The 18,108-nt window shown below is 43.8% G+C and overlaps 1 protein-coding gene across 4 annotated transcripts in view; it reads left to right on the forward strand.

Annotated features, from left to right (window-relative positions):
- The window catches only part of FARP1 (FERM, ARH/RhoGEF and pleckstrin domain protein 1), a 282,854-nt gene that overhangs the window by 195,940 nt on the left and 68,806 nt on the right, over positions 1-18,108 (forward strand). For all 4 annotated transcript variants that reach the window (XM_045588750.1, XM_045588749.1, XM_036456564.2 and 1 more), the window contains 3 exons: positions 5,186-5,228; positions 7,909-7,987; positions 14,915-15,012. In XM_045588750.1, the coding sequence (XP_045444706.1) occupies positions 5,186-5,228; positions 7,909-7,987; positions 14,915-15,012 (220 nt within the window). The remainder of the gene's footprint in view (positions 1-5,185; positions 5,229-7,908; positions 7,988-14,914; positions 15,013-18,108) is intronic.

Raw genomic sequence — 18,108 nt, forward strand, 5'->3', positions numbered from 1 at the left:
AAGACCTATGAGGATATGAAAAGGGATCAACTAGAAATAATAAGGGATCAGCAAGAAATAAAGAATACATTGTCTGAAATAAAAAATATTTTATGGAGTCCTAAAAACAGAATGGAAGATCGCAAGAATCAAGTCAAAGATTTGGAACATAAAGAGCCAGAAGACACTCCTCCGCAGACGCAAGAAGGCCAGAGAATCCAGAAAGTTGAAGATAATGTAAGAAACCTCTGGGACAACTTCAAGCGAACCAACATCAGAATTATGGGGGTCCCAGAAGATGAGAGAGAGCAAGATATAAAAAACATACTGAAAGAAATAGTGACAGAAAACTTCCCCCACCTAATGAAAGAATTAGACTTACAAGTCCAGGAAGCGCACAGAACTCCAAACAAAAGGAATCCAAAGAGGACCACACCAAGACAAATCATAATTAAGATTCCAAGAGCAAAAGACAAAGAGAGAATATTAAAAGCAGCAAGAGCTAAGCAAGTAGTTACCTATAAAGGAGCTCCTATACGATTGTCAGCTGATTTCTCAAAAGAAACAATGCAGGCCAGACGGGAATGGCAAGAAATATTCAAGGTGATGAATAGTAAGAACCTACAGCCAAAGATAATCTATCCAGCAAAGCTATCACTCAGAATCGAAGGTCAGATAAAAAGCTTCACTAATAAAAAAAAGCTAAAGGAGTTCATCACCACCAAACCAGAATTATATGAATTGCTGAAGGGGGTTCTTTCAGAAGAGAAAGTAAATAAAGACAAAAATTATGAACAACAAATACGTAATTATCAACAAGTGAATCTAAAAACCAAGGAAACTAAAAAAAAAAAAATCTGAGGAACAATATTAACTGTTGAATATAATAGAATCAGAGGTATGGAAGGGGAGTGAACTGTTTATTCTTGGGAAAAAGGGGAGAGGGGGATGTGGGAAGAGACTGAACATAAACTGTGCACCTATGGATGAGGACAATGGGTGGTGGGGAAAGGGCAGAGGGTGGGGTGAGAAGGGGGGGAAAGGAACATTTGTAATAATATGAACAATAAAAATTTATTTTAAAAAAATAAAAATAAAAAATAAATGCAAACTATGAAAAAAAAAAAATAGGACTCTTTCCGAAATACCTCAGATATTTCAGTTACCTACAGAATCCACCTAAAATGTCACTCATCAAAATAATAGGGGCAAACAGTTATCAAGGGAAAGAAGAGAACAGCTTTGGGAGTAATGACTCATGTTGCCTTGCCGTTGATACCTAGGCATTAAACCATTTCTTCCCACCCAAACAGTGCTTCGGTGCAGAGAGCACATTCCAAAAGGGAAAGTGACATTAACAGGGGATGGGAGGAAGAGAGGGAGCCTGAATACAATGTATGCAAGCTGGGGACCTTGGGGCTGGAAAGCTGAGTTGAAATCAAATTGTGGAAGAGAGCATTTACAGTCTGACTTGTGACACTCCCCCAACCCCCCCCCCCCAAAAAAAAAGTATGTTGACGCTCTAATGCCCAGTATGTCAGGATGTGACTGTCCTTGAAGGCGGGGCCTTTGAAGGGGTGATTACGTTAAAACGAGGCTGTTAGAGTGGGCCCCCATCTTGTCTGACTGGCACCATTTGAAGAAGAAATTTGGAGGTACCCGGGAAATGCCAGGCGCGGGCATTCACAGAGGGAAGGAAGACTGTGTGAGGACATAGCCAGAAGGCAACCACCTGTAAGCCAAGGAGAGGCCTCGGGAGACACTGAACCTCAATGCCCTGTGCCTCCGGGGAAGTGGCAGGCACTATGTCTGTGGTACTTTGCCGCGGCAGCCCTAGCAAACTCCTCCCACAGACCTTCACATCAGTGGGGAAAGTGTCCTTGATTTGGTGAGTGGCCTTTCACTGGGAGTGGCCTTTCTAGAAGCTCATTCATTTTAGCCAGATCCCTGCACATCCCTGTGGCTGTGCAGCTGTGCTCTGATGCTCAGCGGCATGGCTTAGAGAGGGCAGGGATGTGTTGCTCGGTTGAAAGGATGAAGGGTGGGGTTTGAGATCCATCATGACAGCTGTGACCCTCGAGCGATCTGTGGGCAGGGAAGGGAAGACCAGGGTGCTTTGTCACCTTTTTACCTCCTTGGAAGCTTGTTTCTGTTTCACTTAGTGAACAAGTGATTTGTCTCACGTAATCTGATTCCATTCAGAGGCTTCCCAGTAGCCCTCCCCATCTATCAAACGACAGTGCTTTAACGCTAGTCAAGCATCAACCCCATTTTTCTTCTTAGAAATAAGAGAAGCCCCTTCCAGCTCACCCATGGGGTAGGAGATTTAGTCTTGTGTGTGCATGACCTTCTCTCTCCGCTCTGCAACTGTCCCATCTGACTGGCGACGGGATAGGTTCTCGGGGCTCCTTGTTCTCACCCAGGCCAGCTGTGATGTGATGGGTGCCCTGGGGCATCATGGCTGCAGAGCTCGACCAAGTGGGCTAATTTGGGGGCAGGCTGATGTTTCTAGACCGACATGTTCCAAAACCACATGCTCAGTTGGCTCACCTCGGTGCTTGTATTCGATGCTTCCCGCAGAAATGCCAAAAACAGAAGAGATGTTTTAAAACAGTTTGTAAAATTGGCAACTGTGCTGCCAGAGCACAGTTGTTTTGTCCTGAACGGTTTGCAGCGTTGAGGCCAATTCTGTGGCAGAGTCGGCGATGGCGAAAGGCCTCAGAGATGCTTCTCCCGAGGCGGCCGTGAAGGCCGAAGGAGCTCGGGGTGGCAGGTCAGGAGTGGGCGCTCCGCAGCCCTGGGAATCCCACCGGAATCCCCTGGTTAACTCAGTGTCTCATGCTATAATACATCACTTCACCACTTCCTCAGTCCACCCGCTCTCAGATTTTACAGGGGAAACAGAAGGCTAAAGAAAGGAACTTTCTGCTGAAACCAGTTTGGCTCAGTGGATAGAGCATCGGCCTGTGGACTGAAGAGTCCCAGGTTCGATTCCGGTCAAGGGCATGAACCTTGGTTGCGGGCACATCCCCAGGGGTGGGTGTGCAGGAGGCAGCTGACCAATGTTTCTCTCTCATTGATGTTTCTAACTCTCTATCCCTCTCTTCCTCTCTGTAAAAAATCAATAAAAATATATTTAAAAAAGAAAAAAGGAACTTTCTTATCCTCCCAGCACAGAGATGTAAACTGCATTGGCCATTCGCTTTTCTGTCTTTCTCTCTCCCTGCAATGGAAGAGCTTTTCTTTCTAACTCACGCCCTTGCCCTCTGTTTTCAGAGCTACCTTCTCACGTCATTTCAGGTCCCTCAGGACGTTGGTTATCTCTTGTTGCTCATAGTCTCGATCCCTCCCCTCTTTTTTTTTTTTTTTTTTTTTTTTTAATATTTTTTACAGAGAGGAAGAGAGAGGGACAGAGAGTTAGAAACGTCAATGAGAGAATCATCGATCAGCTGCCTCTTGCACACCCCCTACTGGGGGTGTGCCCACAACCAAGGTACATTCCCTTGACCGGAATCAAACCCAGGACCTTTCAGTCCACAGGCCGACGCTCTATCCACTGAGCCAAACCAGTTTCAGCCCTCCCCTCTTTTGAAAGCACCCAGGGCCTTCCTATTAAAAATGAGCAAATAGCCGAAGCCGGTTTGGCTCAGTGGTAGAGCGTCTGTCTGCAGACTGAAAGGTCCCAGGTTCAATTCCGGTCAAGGGCATGTACATTGATTGCGGGCACATCCCCAGTAAGGGGTGTGCAAGAGGCAGTGGCTGATATTTCTCTCTCATCGACGTTTCTAGCTCTCTCTTTTCCTCTCTGTTAAAAAAATCAATAAAATAAATATATTTTTTAAAATGAGCAAATAACACAATGCCCTTATTTTGATTTTTTTTTTTTTAACGCTCTGTACTCCTAGTCTCCTGTCTTCCTCCTCCTCCATAGCTGAGCTTCTTGAAAAAGCCCTTCGTCAGTAAAAAGTACAAATTGATAGTTACAAAATAGTCATGGGGGCGTAGAGTACAGCCTAGGGACTATTGTCAATAATATTGCAATAAGTGAATGGTGCCAGATGGAGACTGGAAATATCGAGAGGGAACACTTTATAAAGTATGTGATTGTCTAGCCACTCTACTGTACACCTGAAATCAATACAAAATAATTTTGGGAGTAAACTGTCATTGAAAAAAGATCTCTTCAAAAGGAAAATCTCTTCGTCCTTCCTGCCTCTTCACCGCCCATTGTACTTTCAGACCCATCAACTGGCCATCAGATAGCCTAGTTGTCATCTTATTTTACCTTTCAATAGTTCTTGATATTCTGCCTTCTGGAAACACCACCACCTCTGCTCTCAGCCTCTCGGAAATGTTGCCACTCAAACCGCTTGCCAAGGCGAGTCCGTGTGAAAAGTCTGGGCTTTGAAGTCGGACAGGCCTCTCTCCGCCCTGGCTCCGCCGCTGCAGAGTGGAGAGGCCGGGGACAAGTTATTGAACCTCCTCACAGCTCAGGTTTCTCTCTGGGTAACAGGAGTCCTTCTGGCCTCGTTCTGAGAGGCGAATAGCTTCTGGATAGCACTTGATGCCCAGGCGACATGCTATAGATAGCCAGCCTCTTTCCGATGAGTTCATACGCGCACACATGTGTTTTGTTTCACTAAGGAGCTTGCAGCCAGACATGCAGTCATACATTAATATTTGCTGACTCGCTGGGACTGGTTTGGCTCAGTGGATAGAGCATCAGCCTGCGGAATGAAAGGTCCCGGGTTCGATTCCGGGCAAGGGCATGTATAATACCTTGGTTGCGGGCACATCCCCAGTGGGAGGTGTGCAAGAGACAACTGATCGATGATTCTCTCTCATCGATGTTTCTAATTCTCTATCCCTCTCTCTTCCTCTCTGTGAAAAATCAATAAAAAATATATTTAAAAAAAAAGATATTTGCTGACTCGCTCACTGTGACCAAAGTACAAGTGAGAGTAGAAAAGTTTTTAGTTCACTGAGTCTGGGAGAGAACTTAAGTGAAGCTTAGGGATAATGCTAGCAAATTCAGATCTGTCCTGAGAACATGGTGGTTGATGTCAGATATGGAATCCTGGAGAAAAGAGGGACAGCCTCCGGTACACAAAAATTTTTTTATTTTAAACAGTTCCACAGGAAAGACTCAAAATACACTTGTTCATTGAGAATCTGTGTCTCAATCTGTTCTTTTTTCCTTTTGTAGGTGTGGCTGGATCTCTTAAAACCCATTGTCAAGCAGATTAGAAGTAAGTATACACACTATGTGGGACAGTTTTGTTAAACACTGAGCCAGCCCGTTCCCTCGTCTAGACGTCGGCTGTCCTCTGGCGTCAGGCACTTAGTGATACAGATTTTTATTTTACCCCATAATTGCTTTTCTTCATCCACTAACCCATGTGCTATTAAAATGTGTTCTGCAATTTTAATATGTCACAGTTTGGTAGTCAAAAGTTTGCTTGGAAAATCAAATATGGTTTTGATTAACAACTAAACCATGCTACTAAGCCCCCAATTAATAGATTTGCCTTATCTGAACCCAGGTTTCTTATTGTCACTTTTGCAAAGGGGGTTGGGGGTGGGAAGTGGAGCCATTTATTCATATATTGGTGTAAGGTTTTCTGTAAGCTTGTGTGTGTGTTTCTGAATTTCTGAGTGGCAAACAGCACTGGAGGGAGCCTGGCTTGTGTTTAGACCCTGAGCTGGAGAAAAGACAAAAGAGGGTCTCAGAGGAGAGAACGGGAAGAGAACCCTTGTTTTTTCTCTCCCTTTCCATCATGCCTCAGCACTGGACCTGCCTCCCCTCTCACTGCTCCAAGGTCAGGTTCAGAGCTAAGCTCTGTTCTCAAAGTCACTCCAATAGTTCCTCACTGCAGCAGAGCCTGGGGATGGTAACAAAAATCCCATTTCTTTAGCTGAGCCCACAGCACACAATACCTTGTGGGATTGCCTTTCTGTCTCATCAAGAAACCCCACCGGGCCACTTATAGCCATTTATGTGGATGTGATAAATGGACACACAGTGCCTGGGTAGCCCTGAGGCCATTGCAATGGATGTGGAGCTGTCATTTAAATTAAGCAATTATTGATGCTGAAAACCGCCATTGTTTGTTTAATGTTTATGGGAGGTTGGCCTGTGATCCAACAGGGAGACACAGAGAGAAGCCCCCAGGCCTGGTGGGTGGAGGGAGCACAGGGTCTAGAAAGATGACATTTGTCCCTGCAAAGTCTAGGGGCGGAATTGCTAATGATGGAAGGCAATCTCTCAGCACATTAGCAAATGCGAGGACAGGGGCCAGCATTGGGCGCCTGCTCACCTCCGTGGCCTGTGGCTAGGTGTGTGTGAAGAGCAGTCCTTCTTCCTGAGTGCCAGCATCTGCCTCACTTCAGGTGCTAATAAGGTGACGAGACATCCCGCATTTGGTGGGACAGTCCCGATTTTTAACAATTTGTCCCTCGGCGTTTTAAGAAAGTGCCGATTTTTCAAAAAATTTGGACTTTTTTAAAACGCTGCGGGACGCCAGACAAATTGTTAAAATCAGGATGCCTGGTCACCTTATGGCATGCTAAGGGTCTGAGCACCCCTTTAACCCCCTTGTCTGTGAAAGTAACTGAGAGGAAATGGCGTGGCCTCCCCATCTCCTCCCCCATTCTTCATGGTTGTTCTGTGGCCCAGCAGTGACACGCCATGGTTTTTGTTCATTTGTGGTGATTAGGGAAAATCCCAGTTTCTCTTGGCTTCGGCATTTCTGTGCCTTGTTTGCTTCCTCCTCATTTTTTTGTATGTTAGTGACATCTTTGCCTTATGATGTGTTACTTTTGTATCTTCCCCAAATTTGAATGCGTTCGCATAGGAATTATGATACAACATCTTTCTTTGTGATAGCGAAAGGCAGAGCAAACATAGGAGTGCTGTTAAAATTGGGATTTCACTATCGTATCTTATTATCTCATGGAACGTAAACTCACTGCTGTCAGTCCAAACCGCAGAACCCATACGATTGCCCTTGTATTGTAGCTTATACATCCAACAGTCTCAGATTACAAATTATTATTTTATTTTGTAACCTGTTCTGTTTTAATTCTAAAAACAGAATGTATTCATCTCCTTCATCATCTCTCCCTGACCATCCCTTCCAGATCTGCTTCCTGATTTTGTCTGAACTCACCGATATGGTTTATAAGGTGCTTAACAGGCTTGGGCTGACTGTGGCGGGGCAGGGCCTGGTCTGGTTGAGGTTTGTCTCCGCACCTCAGGAGAGCTTTTGGCATGTAGGTGCTATATACATATTTGATGAACACATTAACAGCTCTGCCTTGTAGATAGTTGAAAACAATAAATTACATGACTAATTTACATTTTCATTATCTCCTTTTAAAATGATCTAAAACTTGCACTTGGACGAAACTAGCTAATTAGGCACAATTTTTTAAAGAGAAAAATGCCTTTCAAACATGGGTACAACTGAAGTCTCCAGAGAAAAAGTCTAAAACCTCCATGTGATACCTTTGTCACAGTTTAAAAACAACAGCACAAGTCTCAGCCGGTGTGGCCCAGTGGTTGAGCTTCGACCCAGGAACCAAGAGGTCACTGGTTCAATTCCCGGTCAGGGCACATGCCCAGGTTCCCAGCTCGATCCCCAGTAGGGGTGTGCAGGAGGCAGCCAGTCCCTCTCCCTCTCCCTCTAAAAACAAATTTAAATAAAAACATTAAAAAAATAACAAAAACCACACAAAACAGATATTTGTTTTCTTCACAGTGTGAAAGTGTGATTTAGTTGTTCAGTGGCTAGGGTATACTCTTGGCTACTTGGAATGAGTCTCGTTATTTGGTATATAATATAACTCAGAAAATCTTTTCCTTAAATGCATTTGAAACAGAAAATCAATAACTGCTTTTTTTTTTTTTTTTCTTTTCTCCTTCTTTAGGGCCAAAGCATGTTGTTGTTAGGTTTGTGGTGAAATTCTTTCCACCTGACCACACGCAACTCCAAGAAGAACTCACAAGGTGAGTGGTTTGGCTGTTTGTTATATGGGGTGCTGAGGAGACACGGAAGTTCATGTTCCACGTCCATTTGATGAACATTTTCTCAAGGTCTGCTTAACCAGCATCCACTCTGTGCTTCACAGTTTGATCCCCCACCCCTGCCCCCCACCCGCTTTTTAGTTATGCTTACAAACATGGGGGCAAGCAAGTACCACGTTTTCCCTAAAGCCTGGTTTCTACACTTGACCTTAGCCAAAAGGCCGAGCAGTGAAGCAGTGGATCAGATTTAACCCTGGTACTGCCATGTTTCCCCTCTTTATCCATCTTACCGCACTATGGTTTGGGAAAGTGAATCCCGCCTGGGAAACCAAGATGTTACCTCAGAGTTTCTCTTCATTGCTGTCCTGGGTGGGTGGACAGGAACTGTGGTCGGTTTCTCTGGCAGCTTGGCCAAGTGGGAGAAGCGTGAGCCTTGGTTGGGACTTGCTTCGGCGTCAGTCCTGCCTTTGTTAGCTGCGTGGCTGACTGGTTGCTTGGCCCCTCTGCACCTGTCTCAGTTCCTTTGTGTCAGTGTGACTGTAAGGCTGGCCTGGCTGTGGTTGTTTTTAGGACGAGCATTAATACACATCAAATGGTTGGTAACCATTATCATCACCATCATTGACATCATCATCATTAATGCCACTGACTTTATAATTTGTGACAGCCAAAACCGGTTTGGCTCAATGGATAGAGTGTCGGCCTGCGGACTGAAGGGTCCCAGGTTCGATTCTGGTCAAGGGCATGTACCTTGGTTGCAGGCACATCCCCAGTAGGGGTTGTGCAAGAGGCAGCTAATCGATGTTTCTCTTTCATCGATGTTTCTAACTCTCTATCCCTCTCTCTTCCTCTCTGTAAAAAATCAATAAAATATATTTAAATACATATATTTATATATATATATATATATAAAATCTGTGGCAAACGCGTGGGTTTCTAAAGGAGATGAGAATTCAGTGGAACACGTGAAGCTAAAATGCCTCCCTTTCCAGAATACTCCCTTGGAGTACACTAGTCTGGCCGGCCAAATTCTTGCCACACTGCCCTTTCAGACGTAACTGCTTCAGACCAAGGCCATGGCATCTTTCTCATCCTCTCATTCCTGATACAGAGCACAATGTCTTGGGTGGCTGACCGTCATTTATGAAAGGGATGAAGATACTCAGTCAAAAGGATTTATGAAGTGTGTGCACCGTGTGCAAGCATTGTTCTAGGCACTGGGGATGTAGTGATGGAAAAACAAGTCTGCCTCTCGTGGGAACAGACAAAACTATTAAATAAACAACAACAAAATCGGATAGCGGTAGGGCTCTTTATTTAGGTCATTGAAGTAGAATGATGGCATAGAAGGTAGTGACTGGGTGACGACTTTAGATTGGTTAGTCTGGGGTGCCTCTCTGAGGAAATAACGAGGATTTCTGTCAGTCATTTCTGGAGGGAGACCTTTCCAAGGAGGCAGTGCCCAAGGCAGGAACAAGTGACAGGTGTCCATCAGAAACGTGCTCCGCGTGGCAGGAACAGTGAGGGCGAAGTGCAGTGAGGCGGGACAGAGGCCCGAATGTACTTCCTGTTGAAAGACTAGTTGCCACTAGTGGATGTTCTGGGGAGGATGACAGCAGGGAATCCCATGAGGAAGCGATTGCCATCATCCAGGCCGAGGCGATGGTGGCAGAGGAGGCGGTAGAAGTGGAAATGGAGATGTGTGGCTGCATGTGCAGTCCTTGCTGGAGGTGGGGGTCCATCCATCTGGGTGGCATGTTGGGGATAGAGACGGAAGAAAGTCTTAGATTTGACTGAAGCAACTGGCTGAGTGTTGGGAATGAGTAAGTGGAAAGGGTGGAGGGAAACAGAGGCTTGGGAGCTAAGAGAGTTACGGTAGGAGCTTGCTTCTGCAGGGCTGTGTCTGAGACACCTACTCGACATCACATGGATGCAGCAGGAAGGGCATTGGGTACCTGGATTCCAGCGAGAGGTGAAGAAGGAGTTGTGTTTCTGAACGAGTCACCCCTGCTTGTTTGGCTCCACTTACAATCCTCCTATCGATGAAGCGGGTAGAGGAGGCTGGGAACTGCAGAAGCCAGGACGCTGAAGTAGAGGGGCAGCTGGAGCTACTACGTCCCACTGCACAAGACAGAGGGGCCGATGGCAAGTCTTCATGTGATGTCCTTATTGGGGCTACTGTGTCTCCGTTTCCCAGGCCAGCCTTCCTGTCATGGAAGCATGCCTTGCTCCAAGCTCACAATATTGAAATAAGTCTATGGGCGAGGCCAGCTGTTGGTCAGCAGTGCGCATTTTCCTCTGGAGTCCCACTGGGGTTCTGTCCTGCTTTGGAACCTGGCAGCATGAATCCATTCCCCCCTGCCCCCTGCCCCCCCCCCCCACACACACACACACACGTTTCCTCCCTCTTCTACTTTGCAATGAGTTTTTGCATCTTTTCAATTTTTATGACTCATTGCCTTTAGAGGTTTGGCATTTTCTTCCATTTGGGCCCTTGTTATAAAATTTCATGCAACTGGTTACCCTCAGGCCAAGTGCGCCCAGTGTCTTGCCAGCTGCTGTGGCCAGTCTGGCAGCTCCCCCAGGTGACACAGCTTAGCTGGATGCAGTGGGTTTGGGTGTTTGTTGTCTGGCTCCCGCTGTTAACTGACATTTAAAAAAAAAAATCTTCCCTGAAGAGAGAATTCTTTGGGTCCAAGGGTGAATACAATTGCTATGAAACTTAGGAGCTCTTCATCCCTTTCCACTTTGCCACGAGGTATAACCAGAAGAGGACCTCCAGATCCAATATGCTGAGTCCCACACTCCCCAAAAATGGAAGGATGTAACCATTGAGATTCCAGGGACTTTTCTATAGCAGATGCTATAGAGGGGCTTAGGAGAAGGTCTGCATGGTCTGTGATAATTTAGACATAGGATGTGTGGGAAAGAGAGACGGAAACTGGCCTGCAGACTGTATAGTTCAGCCAGCGCCAAGGGACTCTAGCCCCGTGCTCCCCATTTACCCAGATGGGAGATGACATTGCACTTTGCGGTTCAACAGGAAGCTGAGTACCTGTCTATTTCTTGGACTGCACTCGAGGTGAAACTCTAACCCACATGTGTCAAACACAAGGCCCGCCGGCCAAATCCGTCCCGCCAGGCCTTGCAATGTGGCCCGCACCGCGCTGTCATCACTGCACTCCGCTGCGTTTCCATCACAATGACAGTTTATGACTGTTCAGTAAACCATTCGGCCCGCGATTTAGGCTGGATTTTAGATTTTGGCCCCTTCTCTGATTGAGTTCGACACCCCTACTCTAACCTATGGACAAAAGAGGGAAAATCACCGACTCTCAGGTGCAGTTTTAATAGCGAGGGCAAGCTCCTTGGAAAAAACTCACCAGGCTTTCTCATCGCAGAGCTCTGAGGAGTCACTTTTCTGATGCTAATGCATGTAGGCACTCTTCTCACTGGGTATCCCATCGTCAGTCAAATCTAATTCCCACTCGACTGCGTTTGTGTAGGTGAGAGACCCCATCGGAACTCGCTGCTGGGCAAGGTCTGCTGAAGGGTGTTTCTTAGGCTGGCAGAGAAATTGGACATGACACCGAAGAGGAAAAAGAGTCAGACTTCCCCAATGAAATAAATGGAAATGGACATGCATAAAACCAGGCATCCTGCCCTCGCTGGTTTGGCTCAATGGATAGAGTCCGGCCTGCGAACTGGAGGGTCCCGGGTTTGATTCCAGTCAAGGGCACATACCCCAGTTGTGGGCTCTATTCCTAGTGGGCGATAGGTGATTCTCTCTCCTCATTGATGTTTCTGTCTCTCTTTCCCTCTCTCTTCCTCTCTGAAATCAATAAAAATATATTTAAGAAAATAAGTAATAAAAATTAAGCCAGGCATCGATGGGTGTGATTTTTCAGTTCCAGGGAGCAAAGCCCTTCTTTTTTTTTTTTTTTTTTTTTTTTTAAAGCCCTTTTTTTAAATTTATTTTTTAATTTTTTATTATTATATGTGTACATATCTTATCATTGTAAAGCCCTTCTTGACTATTTCTGCCACCATCATCTCCTTCCTCCTCCCATCCTAAGCTAGTCCATTTCCTCTTGAGTGCTTTTTAAAAATATATATTTTTTTAATTGATTTCAGAGAGGAAGGGAGAGGGAAAGAGAAAGAGAATCATGGATCGGCTGCCTGCTGCATGCCCCACACTGGGGATCACGCTTGCAACTTGGGCATGTGCCCTGATCTGAAATCAAACTGTGACCTCCTGGTTCATAGGTCAAAGCTCAACCACTGAGCAACACCAGCTGGGCCCTTTTGAGCATTTTCCTTGTGTTTGCTGGTTTCATTTATTTAATGTCTGCTGAGAACACCTTCGCCTTTAGCTCATGAATTTGGTTGGAATGGCTCCAGATTGTAGGACGAAAGGTTGTTGCTGAGTCTCTAAAGTCAGCATTGCAGCCAGCACGCTCGGCTTACAGCTGTCATCCGGAAATCAGCGCCCAGGAAAGTCGTTCTCGTGTTACCAGGGCCTTCAACAGAAAGAGTCAGCGCACTTAGGGTGACAAGGTCTTCCTGCATAACCACGTGTGGGATCTTTCAGACCCGCTGCCACCTCGAGCCCACACGAGACTGTCCCCAAAGGCCCTCATTTTGCACCTTTCCCTACCCCAGCCTGGAATCTATATTTCTCTGTGTCCTTCCAAGGGGTAATTGGGTGGGAGCCAGAACTTGGTTTGGTTGGTAAGAGTTACTTCTGAGATGACACTGTTTCTAGGCAGTGGGCAAAACTACTAAATGTCTTTTCTGAAAAGTTCTGAGTTCCTACTGATATTTTCCAACCAATTTTAACTTTCACTGTTTCCCCGTAATGTCGTTGTTTTATAAATGCCTTTTGCCAAAAGTGTTTACTTGCTTTATCCTACAATATAAAGAAGAGAATTTCCAAGTAAATTGATTTATTTATGCATCTGAGAGCTGAACCTTATGGAAGTGTCTAAGTGAATATTACACTGCAAAAAAGACACCCTTATCTTTCCATTCCCGTCACAAAGCTTTTAACTAACCCTAATGGACTACTGTTACTGTCTGAGCCATAAAGCCATTTTTAGATATTGTTCTGTGAAAAAAAAGTTAATTGTGCCACAGCAATCCTGAGAAAGAAGAGTAAAGTAGGAGGGATCTCAATACCAGACCTCAAGCTGTATTACAAAGCCACTGTTCTCAAAACAGCCTGGTACTGGCATAAGAACATACATATAGATCAATGGAATCGAATCGAGAACCCAGATATCAACCCAAATCACTATGCTCAATTAATATTTGACAAAGGAGGCATGAATATACAATGGAGTCAAGACAGTCTCTTCAATAAATGATGTTGGGAAAATTGGACAGATACATGCAAAAGAATGAAACTAGATCACCAACTTACACCATACACAAAAATAAACTCAAAATGGATACAGGACTTAAACATCAGACGGGAAACCATAAAAATACTAGAAGCATCCACAGGCAGCAAAATCTCAGACATATGCCAAAAGAACTTCTTCATTGATACTGCCCCTAGGGCGATGGAAGCTAAAGAGAAAATAAACAAATGGACTACATCAAAATAAAAAGCTTTTTTACAGCAAAAGAAACCATCAACAAAACAACAAGAAAGCCAACTGTGTGGGAGAACATATTTGCAAATGTTACCACTGATAAAGGTTTAATCTCCAACATCTACAGACAGCTTATACAACTAAATAAAAGGAAGATGAATGATCCAATTAAAAAATGGAATGGACCTAAATAGAATATTTTCAAAAGAAGACAGAAGGATGGCCAAAAGGCACATGAAAACATGCTCAAAGTCACTAATTATCCGAGAGATGCAAATCAAAACAACAATGCGGTACCATCTCACACCTGTCAGAATGGCCATGATCAACAAATCAACAAATGACAAGTGTTGGCGAGGTTGCGGAGAAAAAGGAACCCTGGTGCACTGCTGGTGGGAATGTAGACTGGTGCAACCACTGTGGAGAACAGTGTGGAGTTTCCTCAAAAAACTGAAAATGGAACTCCCATTTGACCCAGTAATCCCACTCCTAGGAATATATCCCAAGAAACTAGAAACACCAATCAGAAAGGATATACGCACCCCTATGTTCATAGCAGCACAATCTACAATAGCTAGATTTTGGAAACAGCCTAGGTGCCCGTCAGCAGATGATTGGATCAAAAAACATGGTACATCTACTATGCTGAGTGAAATAAGCCAGTCAATGAATGAGAAATACCACATGACCTCACTCATTTATGGATAATAAAGAACCTTATAAACTGATTAACCAAAAGATAGATATAGAGACAGTAAAGCAATAAGCAGACTGTCAAATTACAGCAGATAGGGTAATCTGGGGGAGATAATAGATCAACTGAAGGACTTGTATACATGCATATAAGTACAACCAATGAACACAAAACTCTCGGGAGGGAGGGAATGTATGGGGGGGGCAATGTTAAAATATGTACACAGATAATAATTTAATAAAAAAATGTAAAAAAAAAAAAAGTTAATTGTTTCTCTTACCCTGCAAAACTATATAGGGTGGGTAAGTAATCGTGGACCTATATGTAACCGCTGCTTCTCTCCATATAAAATGAAACGTATTACTCACTGCGTGACAGGATTACGGTATGTGTCTCCCAGGCCTTCAGGGAGCTGTGTGTATTCACAGGGCAGTCAGAGGCCTCAGAATTAATTTCAGCCTTGCGGACTTGCTTTTCCTTGTTTTTTTTTTTTGTTTTTTTTTTGGTTGCTCACGGTGTGGACAGGTTGCCAGCGGTGAGCATGACTTAGATGCCGACCTTTCCCGCCGTCCATAGCTCATCTCCACGTTTCTAATGCCTGTGTCTCTCTGTTTGCAGGTACCTGTTTGCTCTGCAAGTGAAGCAGGACCTGGCTCAGGGCAGGCTGACGTGTAACGACACCAGCGCTGCCCTCTTGATCTCACACATTGTACAATGTAAGTGCTGTCCGTTTCCTTTAGAAATCACGTTGGAAATGACACAGTGATCTGACGGGAAAGAAAATCAGATCCACTAACAACAATAATAATGTCTTCATGTTCTTTTGCTGTTAACCTGAGTGCATATGAGTGGAAAACAATACTTCTAATTTCATTGAATATGCGTGTCTCCCAAACATTGACCCAGGAATTCTGTGTTCTGTTGTTTACCTACCCTTTCAAGACCCAGTGCAATTGTGGACATCTCAGCTGTCTCAAAGGAGAAGCTTAGAGGACGGGGGCCAAGTAGACTAAACCTGTTCTGTCTTTATCATCAACTGTGGCACATTAGCTGAACAACATAAAACTGTCAAAGATTTCACTTTTATTCTGCTCTTTAGAGTTCAGAACACACGAGGCTGGACTGGATCTAGTGATACTTTTTAAAATCCACACTAGAGCCCTAGCCATTTTTGGGTCAGTGGATAGAGCATCAACTTGTGGACTCAAAGGTCGCATGTTCAATTCCAGTCAAGAGATGCCCAAGTTGTGGGCTCGATCCCCAATAGAGGGTGTGCAGAAGGCAGCCGATCAATGATTCTCTCTCATCATTGATTTTTCTATCTCTCCCTCTCCCTTCCTCTCTGAAATCAATAAAAATATGTTTTAAAAAAGAAACAAATAAAAATAAAATCACACTAGAGGTCATTATTTTTTCATTGATTCTTCGAGTGGAAGGGAGGTTGGGAGAGGAGAGAAAGAGAAAGAAAGAGAGAGGGAGGGAGAGAGGAAGAAACATTGGCTGGGGCTGGGGATGAAACCACAATCAAAGTATATGCCTTTTGGAATTGAACCCAAAACCCTTTGGTCCACAGATCAACATTCTAACCACTGAGCCAAACTGCCCAGGGCTTGAAATGCAATATTTTAACTTTCTTAACCTAGACAAAGGACAAATTAGATTATGTTCATCCTGAGGCTTACTAACAGCCCAACTGAGCATGTTTTCCCTCTTAGCCAAGGCAGAAGTTACTTGAATGGAATATATACTTGGTGTTTTGGGAAAGTAACTATGTATTATATATAGATCAAGGCCAACATACATAAACACGAATATTAAAAAATACTGTGCTAGCATTTTAAAATTTCCATTGTATACAAAGTAGTCCCATTTAATCAGCCCCATCCCATTCGATAGGTGCCCAGTTAATAAGACTTCTAAAGGTTTGTAGGAAATATCTTCGTAGTAGTCCACAAATTACCTTAGTGTAATATGATGATGTGTTACTATAGACCACACTTAACTTCCTTTTTTTTTTTTTTTTTTTTTTTTTGGTATATGGGCATTATTGAATATCTACCAGACTTAGCAGAGAGATGCTTTCTTAGCAATTTGAAAAACTGGTGTAAGAAAGAAGAACAACAGGATTAGGTATCCTTTATTAAACTTCCCTATGTTCCAGCAGTGTGTACAGTATCTCAATTCATTCTCACAACTCTGTGAGGTCAGTGCTATTACTATCTCCATTTTTACAAGCGAGGAAGCTTTGGCTCAGAAAGTAACATAGCTCTTGCCTTTTGCGTCTGGTCTTCCCTCTTTCTATGGTAGCGGAGAGAGGGGGGTTTGGATCAGGCAGACCTGATTTCTGTTAGTTGATTAATGACCCTGACATGTTACTAAACTTCACCCCGCCCCCAACCTCTAATTTCCACCTCTTCTTTCTTTCTTTCTTTCTTTCTTTCTTTCTTTCTTTCTTTCTTTCTTTCTTTCTTTCTTTCTTTTTAGTGTATTTCATTGATTTCAGAGAGGAAGGGAGAGAGAGAGAGAGATAGAAATATCAATGATGAGAGAGAATCACTAATAGGCTGCCTCCTGCATGCCCCCCTACTGGGGATGGAGCCTGCAACCTGGGCGTGTGCCCTGGACTGAAATCGAACCTGGGACCCTTCAGTCCGCAGGCTGATGCTCTGCCTACTGAGCCACACTAGCTAGGGCTCCACCTCTTATTTCTTTTGGAACATGAAAATAAAACTTTTGCATAAGGCTGTGAAAATTAAATGCTAGCATAAATAAATCCCAATACATGTTAGGTGTTCGGTAAACATACTCTCTTTGCCTCACTCCTGTAACCCCCCTTTCCAAACAATGGAACATTTTTACATGAAGCTTCCTTATTGGAATAGTAACTTTATAAAATGTTTATGGCCCTGAGCTTTTATTATTCCTGATGCCATTTAGTCTTGTGCCTGTTGGTTCCTCTTATGTTTCTCCTTCGTAAAGTCAGTCAACACAGTAAACCTCACTCACACAGATGGGAAGTGGAGGTTCACCAGCACTCAGGAAACTGAGAGGCTCAAAACTCCCTGAGAATCTTGATTTCTTCAGAGAAAATGAGATAGATTAAAAAGTATGCCTGCTATCTGCATACTGTTTGTTCACTAATGAGGCATACAAAATATGTTTATGATCTTATCTTTTTAAAGTCCCATTTCTGCATTTTTAACCATCCCATGCACTCATTCTTAAAAGGGGTAATTTCACAATGCTCTGTGACTAGTATGTCGATTAAAGTTATTGATGATAGCTCGACTGAGGTGGCTCAGTGGTTGAGCATCGACCTATGAACCAGGAGGTCACAGTTCAATTCCTGGTCAGGGCACATGCCCAGGTTGCAGGCTCCATCCCCAGTGTGGGGCATGCAGGAGGCAGCTAATCAATGATTCTCATTCATCATTGCTCTCTCTCTCTCTCTCTCTCTATCTATCTCTCCCTCCCTTCATCCCTCCCTCTCCCTTTTTCTCTGAAGTCAATAAAAATATATATTTTTTAAAAATTATTTTTGATTATTTACATTATCTGTAAGGTACAAGGGGTTAACTCATTTCTCTTTTTCAAAAGCTACATTAATGCTGATGAAACAGTTGAGTGAGCTGTATGTTCGTCTCGGGTGTATCTATATACACAATCTGAATTTTGTTAAAATTTTTCCTCTTTTATTTGAATTCATGGAGTTTTCTTTCAGACAGTCTATACTTTTTCATTTGTCACTGGCCTTATATAGCCCCTTAATATTTCTCACTTTTAATTTTCTTTCATTTATTATGAATCAATTA

The sequence above is a fragment of the Pipistrellus kuhlii genome, unplaced genomic scaffold, assembly GCF_014108245.1.
Source record: "Pipistrellus kuhlii isolate mPipKuh1 unplaced genomic scaffold, mPipKuh1.p scaffold_m20_p_3, whole genome shotgun sequence".
Classification (NCBI taxonomy): Eukaryota; Metazoa; Chordata; class Mammalia; order Chiroptera; family Vespertilionidae; genus Pipistrellus; species Pipistrellus kuhlii.